Source organism: Halichoerus grypus, chromosome 6 (genome assembly GCF_964656455.1).
Source record: "Halichoerus grypus chromosome 6, mHalGry1.hap1.1, whole genome shotgun sequence".
NCBI lineage: Eukaryota > Metazoa > Chordata > Mammalia > Carnivora > Phocidae > Halichoerus > Halichoerus grypus.
This window is the reverse complement of record NC_135717.1, coordinates 131875110-131884680: the sequence shown is the minus strand read 5'-3', so window position 1 is coordinate 131884680 and position 9571 is coordinate 131875110. Positions and strand designations below refer to the sequence as shown.

Sequence of the window (9571 nt, the reverse complement as noted above, 5' to 3'; positions counted from 1 at the left end):
TTCTAAGTATAACTTCATCCTATATTTTTAAAAAAATCCATAAGCATAGCTATCAAAGTATTTTCAATTCTTTCTCCTACACCTCAAAGAACCACTGAACATTACCCAGAAAGCATATATTCATAAGCAATATTGCTTGATTTACAAAATTCTTTCCCAAGAAAAAATTCAAAAGGTGGTTATGTGGATATTCAAACAGGACTAGGGAAAAAAATCTGACATCTTTCACTCATTATTTCTATAATCAATGAATCAACCTGGCTTGCCCAAATGTTAAATTATGAAACGACACCATGTAAAATGCACCTATTACATTTAAAAAGAAGTTAAACCCATATTTATTTGCTAGCACTGTTAAACATTACATAAAACACATTCAAGTGGCAAGTAATTATAATGCAAGCCCTTGCATGGCAATCCAAATTTATTGAACTACTGATGCTAAGTTATACAAAATTGCACCACTTTAATTAAGGCTTTTAGTTTACATTTGGCCACCTCAAAGTAGTTGTAACATTAGGTTGGTCAATTTAAATACTGTGGCTCCCTGTTGGATAGACACACAATCTTTACACCCAAACGGTTAATGCATACAAAGCAACAAGGCATTGTTAAATAAAACAGCAATAGTTACTGCAACTTAGGCCTTGTGACCAATTACACATGATTAAAATTACTTCCCACATTCACATCCACAGTACTCGTCCACCATTTAACATCTCAACCAAAACGTTACACATGTGAAACAATCACTAACAGGCAAAAATACTAAACCTGTATATTTGGTATTGCAAATACACTTATGCATGAGCAAGCAAGGGATTCACAGTGAGAATCTACAGCTGCAGAAGCCTGAAAATGATTTACAAAAATTGTTAAATCATTAAAAAATTGTTTGAAAATATACACTTCTTGTTGTAGACCCCCACTGTACACACAACTATAAACATTGTTCCCTATGTAAACAAAAAAAGGAAACATATAATAAAAGATTTGAAAAGTCTGGACATTTCCTTCCCAACAGATATTAAAGGCAATGTCTTTAATCTAAGACATTATACTGAAAGGACTATCGTATTTTAAAGACAAGATCACTGTCTCCACAGGTTTTTTTAAAAATTAAAAAAACTATATAGCTGTGTTAATCAAAGCGCTTATTTGTACAATACAATGATAATGACCTTGAATTTCTTAAAAAAAATTACAATAAGCTACAAGTATCAAAGAAGCGAAGTTATCTGGAGTAGTCTATATAGGAGCTCTTTGGACTTTCTTTTATTATGCTAAAATAGTGGTGCTTTTAGGATTTACATTATTGTACTCTCCAATACAAAGTATGGGGCATGTTAAAGTATACAGTACACCATTTTCATACATGTACAACATTGGTGGATGAAAAATGTCTCTTAGCAGTAATACTGGATTGTAGCCTCTGGTTTTACCAGCTGCATACTCTAGGACTATTATCTAAGTAAAAATCTCTCTTGTGATACTGGAAAGTGATTAGAATGTGCAAATTGATGTAGTAGCTTTCATCCGCCTCTTAAAGGGTACCACCACAGAAAGTCCACTTAAGATGTTGGTAGGTTAACAAAGTTGGAATGCTGGCACTGTTGAATTGGGCAACAGTTCTTCAGACCTGTCGAAAGGAAAAAATTAAATTGAAAACATGGGTTGAAAACAGCACACTACAGATCCAAAGGAACACATTAAAGCAACAGTGTTTTAAGTGTTAGAAATGAATATAATGCAGGCTCTTGTCATTACATTCATGACAATGTATGACAATATACCACACAACTCATAGCAAAGTAAAGCATAGGTAGACATTTTCATCTTTTTTAGAATGACTTCACCTACTCTGCTGCCCTCCTGAAAGCCAGACAAATGAAAGTTTTAGACACAAAAAGGGAATGTACCTTAGTGGTGCATATTTCTGTGTATTACCTTCCAAAGATTAAAAGGAGAAAAAAAAAACAGAAAACACCACATTAAAATTTTAGGTCAGATCAACTTTATTAGAATTAGGATTAAAAAAGATATAGCAATATTAACAAAATGAATGTTTCCAATCCTAGAATTACATCGTAAGTATAGAATGCACATCTAATTAGGGCTTCTAATATCAGAAAATCAAGACCTTTCGTCCTTACTCTTCTAGGAAGAGTGGCTACAAAGCTGGTCAGAGTAGACAAAAAAGAATTTATTTCATGATGGCTCTACAGTTGACAGTTATAAACGTTCTAATTCCATACTTAAACAAATTCTATCAACTTGAAGATGGATGTCAGAAAAAGCTGGTATTACACTAAAATCATATGTAGTTAAACTTAAAAAAACTGTGAGTGATATAAAAAAAGGTAAAATCAGAACTCATTATCTGCCAAGTATTTATTTACTTTGGATGATCTTCTGCATACATTCCTAGGCTAAAAAAAGTTTTCTTTTTACTGTTTTTCTGGGGTTCAGACTTGTTGCAAGTTCCAGAAACGCTGTTAATATAGATGTGGCTGCTGAGACAATTTTCATAAATGCCTTGAACTTTAAGCCCTCAGAGTCTGAATGAGTTTGGTAATTTTCTAAATCCTAGCAAACCGACTGTGGCAAATTGGATAGGGCAGATTGGAGTGTATGAGTTCACACACATAAGTGCTGCTAGGAATGGGCATGTGTTGAGGAATGAGAGCCTTACACGGAGAGAAGGGACAAACTCTCTAAGATACAGAATCAGGGTGCCACCAAGAGGGCCATTTAACTAACACAGGAAGCAGCGGAGCCACAAACACTACAAGTTCCCAAGGATAAGGGTAGATAGAGTAAAATATAGTTTTAAGGATAAAGGAGCAAAAAGCCATTCTCATTGGCAAAGAGCAGCAGCTAATAGGTAGTTGAGGGTTTACCAAGTACCAGGCACTGATCTAATTGACTTACAAGTATTAACTCATTTAATATGATTGTTTTCAAAAACTAGATAAAAATGTTGTATGTTCAGTTTTCCTTTGCTGTCTCATCTCTGAGTTGTTTCTGTGGTTTTCTCTGCCTGAGAACTCTTCGGATATTAGCTTAGATGTCTCTTACTTTGACAGATTTTCCCTGAATCTGCAGTTTACATCTGACTAATTTGGTGTCCCAGTTATACGTGCTCCTATAGTACCCATAACAGCATAGTGACTAAGCACGGGCTTGGGAGCCAGTTCATCACTCAAATTCTGAGCCATGCACTCAGATCACAGGATTCAAATTTTGGCCCACTATTTACACTAACTGCAGGGCTTGAACAAGTAATAATCTTTTTTGTGCTTTAGTTCTCTCATCTGTAATATGGGAATAATAGCTCTTGCCTCATAGGATTGTTGTGAGAATTCAATGAATTTGCGGACAATACTAAGAGTGCTAGCATATGATAAATGTGTCAGGGTTCTTATTACCAGTACTGTGCTGGACTTAGTCTATCCCGCATTTATCATGTTTTGCAATTATTTGTCTGACTCTTCCACCTGAATTAGTTTAAGGAAAGGAAAGAAGGTTGGTTTTGTTCACCACTGTACTGTCAGCACAAACCAGTGTCCCAATGGGGCTTAAGTGTATACTGGATGAACTTACCTAGAATATTCACTTATGTGGAATACCCTACTTTTGATGATGATATATAAAGGAAATAATTATTTTAATTCCTAGGATATCATACTAACTCATGGATATCTTAAAAAGAAGTAACCATTTTTTTTTTTTTTAGAACAAAACATTCTATACTTGTTTTCTTGAAAGAGTGCCCTTAATGAAGTTGAGGTTAAAAGTTAGAGGAAAAGAATATAAAAATAGAGAAAAAGATAAATTAACATACCTGGCTCAGAGCTACAATGCATCTAATATATTAAAGCAGCTGACATGTCGACTTTTTGCGGGTCTTCCCAGGCACTGGAGTTTTTCTGTTAATTTGCCGCACTAGGTCATAAAAGATCTGCAAACAAAGTTTTTTTTGGTTTTTAAATTTACAGGAAACTGCCCCCCCCCCAAAAAAAAGAAAAAAAGAAAATGAAAACCTAACTTTCCATAGATATATATGAACTCCAACAAATATTCTGTTCAGTTACGGAGTAAGTAAAACCGGGTAGTCCTATAACTGCCAAATGCTTTTGTTTATTTTTTGGGAGGGCTAAAACTGTTCTCCTTAAAGTACTGAGTTAAGGAGCAGCAGAGATCTTACTGTAGATCATTAGAACATTTAGCATCATTCAAAGAAAACAATCCTTTACTCTTCAAATTTTTCTATGTTATCTTTTACCCTACAACATGACTTAAGCCCCTTCAAGGCAAGAACCATGCAGGCCTTCTTGAATTTGTCTCCATCTTTTACAAAACATCCTGCATCTCACATATATATACCTGAATACTTAATCCTGTCTTTCCCACCCCTATTCTTTCCTGTCCAGTCTTCCTTTTTCTTTTTTTAAAGACTTTATTTACTTATTTGAGAGAGAGAGAGATCATGAGTGGGGAGAGGGGTAGAGGGAGAAGCAGACTCCCGGTTGAGCAGGGAGCCTGATGCGGGACTCGACCCCGCAGGACCCTGGGATCATGACCTTAGCTGAAGGCAGATGCTTAACTGACTGAGCCACCTGGGCACCCCAGTCTTCCTTTTTCTCATAGTAAATTCTAGCATTGTTGCTTATTAACATGCATATATTTAACATAAGATTTTTGCCCGTAAGATCAACAAAGCACCCGGAGTAAGCATTAACCTAAGGTTGTGTTAATACACGTTATTTTTCATTAATTTTAAATGCTGAATTCCAAATCAAGAGTTTTTTAAAGTGTATTTCACCATACCTCATTAACATTTATTTTTGATTTTGCAGAAGATTCTAAGAATGCACAGTTGTTCCATTGTCTTGCTAGGTTTTGACCTTGTTCCTTTCCTACAACTCTTTCATCTTCCAAGTCACACTTATTACCAACCAGAATCATTGGAACCTAAAAATATAAAAAAAATTGTGAGGGTAAAAAAAAGTAAATAAGTATGCTATATAAATTCAAAATCAAAGAATTCTTTTTTTTAAAAAATTAACATAATGTATTATTTGTATCAGGGGTACAGGTCTGTGATTCATCAGTCTTACACAATACATAGTGCTCACCACAACACATACCCTCCCCAATGTCCATCACCCAGCCACCCCATCCCTCCCACCCCCCTCTACTCCAGCAACCCTCAGTTTGTTTCCTTAGATGAAGAGTCTCTTATGGCAAAACCAAAGAATTCTAAGAGTCAACCCTAAGGATTACTTTTTATGCCAGAGAAAAATACTGAATAATATGTAATAAAATTTACAGTTAAATATGAAAGCCTTAACCTTGTTAAGAACCTTTCATGTGAAATTTTTAGAAAACAAGATATGATCTACTTATAAAAGAGGGGGGAAAAACCCTTAAAATTATGTCCCAACGGACTTATAACTAAATATAGTAAGCAAAACACAAAACCTTTTAAAAAATAAATTACAAAAGGATATTACTATGAAAAACCATAATATATTTCAAAATTTTAAAATGTTTTTCTAAGGGATGTGAATCAACTTCAAGTTTTCTGATTTACTGACATGCATTTATCAAATAATCATTCTCAATTTCATAACACCAGAAGAAGAAATCTGGAAAGCCCCTAAAGTAGAATTTTTAATTTCTCATATAGTCTATATTAAAAGCCAGAAGTAAAATCATCTTACTAAAAATTTAGACCACCTCAATCATGGGGTATCTATTTTACGAGGACACTATAGAGATAAATAATACTTATTCTGCAAAATTCCTATTAATTTAGACGCTGGCTTTCTGGAGATTTTTGGAAAAAGATCCAAATTAGGAGTATCACGAACTCTGGTTTTTAGGAACAGATACAGAATTTTATATTCATACTTATTCAATGTAAGTGATAGAAGAAGAAAACTACTTATCAGAGACAGTAGAAAACAGACTTACTAATTGAGAAATGGTCACTGAGCTGTAAATATGTAAGAATCCCCCAAAGTTCTCCTGTTTCAGAAGTCTAGGAAATGGCAACATTTCCCACAGATGCCTCTGAACCCTCACAATATTTGCTTATAATTAAATTATATACATAATACAGTGGTTTTTAAAAGTGTGGTCCCCGGACCCCAGCAGCATCAACACCATCTGGAAACCTGTTAGAAATGTAAATTCTTGAGCCCTATTCTCGACCTACTGAATCAGAAACTCTGGGAGTGAGGCCTACCTGCTTTAACCAGATTTACAGGTAATGTTGATGCAAGATCAATTTTGAGAACCACCGCTATCTATATTACGATGAGGAATTAAAGTAATCCTTCTGAAGTTTCTTATAGGGATTAAACTCCGTTATGGTACACTGTAAGGGGCATGCAAATTAATGTTAGACTCTAATGTATTGGTTGGCTTCCTTTTAAAAGTATTATGATGTTCTTTTTCTGTCAGTTGTTTGAGATGTGTTCATATGTAGTTTTTGATTCTTGTTAGAAAGGCTCTTAAATCTACCAGAAATATGGCCAGAACATCTATTAGTAACATCTGCCACCCACATCTTTCCTTCCTCCCCACCAAATGATTATTTAAAAATAGGAAGGCTATAAAGTTTATTTTACACAGGTTAAGGAGAGATGAAAGTTATTTCTCACTTTCCACATTATATATATTTGAAAATACGCTTGAGTGTTAAAGATGTATTTTTGCCTTTTAAGGAAAAAAGATTTTGAAACCTCCCTCCCCAAAACCCATTAACTTTAAATTGGATTTAAATTCAAATTATTAAATTGGTTATCACTACACTAAGAGTTTGAAATAAAATATATTTATTAGGAAGTCAGCTTACATCATCAGTGTCTTTAACTCGAAGAATCTGTTCTCTCAGGTCTTGTAAATCATTAAATGTGGACTGTGCTGTGATGGAATAAACTAATGCAAAGCCCTGTCCATTTTTCATGTATAAATCTCTCATTGCAGTAAATTGTTCCTACAGTAGAAAGAAAGGATCATTAAAAAACAATAAAGTTCTGACAGTTAATTTGACAATTTTTAAAGTCTGTAATTAGAGCTCAATGAAGAATACAGTAGTGTTATGTAACATTTCTTAAAATTATAGTCTGTGGCAAGATGCTATTTGAAAAACTGCTATTTCATGAAGTAAGTTTTTATTTAACAATAATAAACCAAAGCAGATTTATGTGCAATAAATATACTTAAGTGGGAAAGAAATATCCTTTCTCCAAAAGCTATTTAAAAGCTTTTTAATATATAATATATAGGGTACCAAAACTGAATCCCCAAGTTACTCAGAGCAAGTTCACAATACTCTAGCTCTAAGGGGCCCACCAGCATGCTTAGCTACATCTTGCCATTTCCTCACACTTTTCCTCCTTCACTAAACCGTGAGCCTTTACAAGTAAGAATACAGTCCATGACACATAATAGGTACTCAAATATATTAGATGAAGGGATACCATATATCCAGAATAAATCTTCCCTTCACCTTCAGATACCAACAAATCTAGTTGGTCTATAAATACTTTTTTTTTTTTAAAGATTTTATTTATTTATTTGTCCGAGAGAGGGATAGACAGAGCAAGAGCACAAGCAGGGGGAACGGCAGGCAGAGGGAGAAGCAGGCTTCCTTCCTGCTAAGCAGGGAGCCCGATGCGGGGCTCGATCCCAGAACCCTGGGATGATGACCTGAGCCGAAGGCAGATGCTTAACCAACTGAACCACCCAGGCACCCCTCATACAAACAAATTTCTATTTACTTCTTCAATAAATGACCCACTGCAATTACAAAGCACACACACACACACAAAATAGAACTCAAGAGAGTAAGAAAAACAGCTCTAAGATTTAATGCAAGTAGTAAGCTTTTAAATAAGCTTAACTAGTATTTGTCTATAGAGTACTAGCATTTACAAGGTCAATATTGCACAAATTGTGCATATACTTTGGTATTTCTTTTACATACCGTTCCTGCAGTATCCAAGATTTCAAGCATACACTGTTGTGCATCTACTTCAACTTGCTGGGGGAAAAATTAAAATACACCTTCATTTTTTAATGTGTAAAAGAATACCTTATATATAAAAACTAATATGATATTTAAGTAGGGAGAGATTATTCTAACTTTACAACTAGTTTCACATAATACCAGAATAAAACAGGAGAAAAAATAGCTATATAATTGAGGTCCACTGACCCCCAAATTATATTAGGTGCAAAAATCACATGTTCTCAACATAAGGATACCTGTAAGATCCAAGCTCAATGTGAATCACTCAGAACTTAATTCTGGGGAGGAAATGATTTCAAAATAGCTCAAAAATTTTTTAAAACCAGTACTAGTTCCAACAAGATCAGAAGTCATTTTGTCTATCTCAACACTGCCATACTTCATTTAGATATATCTTCATTTCTCTAGATAACTACATCCCCTTTCACCATACTGGAACAACGTTTCTGGTAGCAAAGAAGTAGAAGACACACAGCAAATAAGTTATATATCCCCGTGACCCCTTTCCAGCTAACATTTCCTAGGAAAAGAAGTTGTTTAGAATTAGATGCAGAAAGAAAAGAGTAATACTGCCTCACAGCTGAGGAGCAAGAAGAGAATTCCAGTTTCTTTGGTAGACTGTGGACACAAAGGAAAGAATAGAAACAGTATCTACACAGCAAGAGGGGTCAAACTGGCTGTTACATAAAAGTGTGGAGATAACTCTCCCCCTACTAAATTAAAAATGTCTGCATTTTTTGTCACATGTGTTAGTGGACATAGAAGTAACTCTATTATGAGCAGTACACTTTCTCAAAGAGTTATTACGTAGAAAGTTAGGGAGACTTCTGTATTTCCATCTCTAGTTTAAAAAGAAGGGAGCCTGAGAGTATTCAGTCTTTGGTGGTGTTGGGGGTGGCGGGACAGAACTATCACTTGAAACAGATGGCCTAATTCTGAAGTTTGTGTCAAATTACAATTTCAGGGTCAGGATAAATTTAAAATTCTCTGAAAGGGGAGGGGAGAGAGAGAATGAGAGAGAGAGAACACACAAGAGCAAGTGTTTTATGATTCTCATTAACTGGTAAGGACACAATGCCAGGAAATAATCAAGTGTGAATTTTTCCTAATTTTATAAATAAACTCTTGCTTCTTCATCCGACTTTATGAACAACATTCAGCAATTACAAAGCTAAAACTAAGAACTTATATTTATAGTAAAGTCAAAAGCAAAAGCGTTCTAGAGTAACACATACCTTTCTATAAGAATCTTCTATCGTAGGATCATATTTTTCAACAAAAATTCCTTGAACAAACTGTACAGTCTGGGAAAAAAAGCACACCATTTATAGTTAAAGAAAACAACAAATCCAAATCTATATGCTTTGAACTACTGATTTCACACAGCTAGTTATACCATTGATGAAAACATAACCACTACTATTTTTAATGTATGCATTTTGTGAGAAAATTAACTTAGAAAGCTTTTTAAAAACGTGAGTAATCACTATGCTCCCTATTAGGTAATTCTAACTTTAGAGCTCATAT

At 34.6% G+C, this 9571-nt stretch overlaps 1 protein-coding gene across 1 annotated transcript in view; it reads right to left on the bottom strand.

Annotated features, from left to right (window-relative positions):
* Positions 1–309: 309 nt before the first annotated feature.
* RAP1B (RAP1B, member of RAS oncogene family) overlaps positions 310–9571 on the bottom strand; it is a 46518-nt gene continuing 37256 nt past the window's right edge. The window contains exons 3-8 of the mRNA XM_078076255.1: positions 9280–9348; positions 8000–8056; positions 6866–7006; positions 4831–4974; positions 3845–3961; positions 310–1639 (exon numbers count right to left, since the gene is read on the bottom strand). Of these exons, the coding sequence (XP_077932381.1) occupies positions 3875–3961; positions 4831–4974; positions 6866–7006; positions 8000–8056; positions 9280–9348 (498 nt within the window). The 3' untranslated portion in view covers positions 310–1639; positions 3845–3874. The remainder of the gene's footprint in view (positions 1640–3844; positions 3962–4830; positions 4975–6865; positions 7007–7999; positions 8057–9279; positions 9349–9571) is intronic.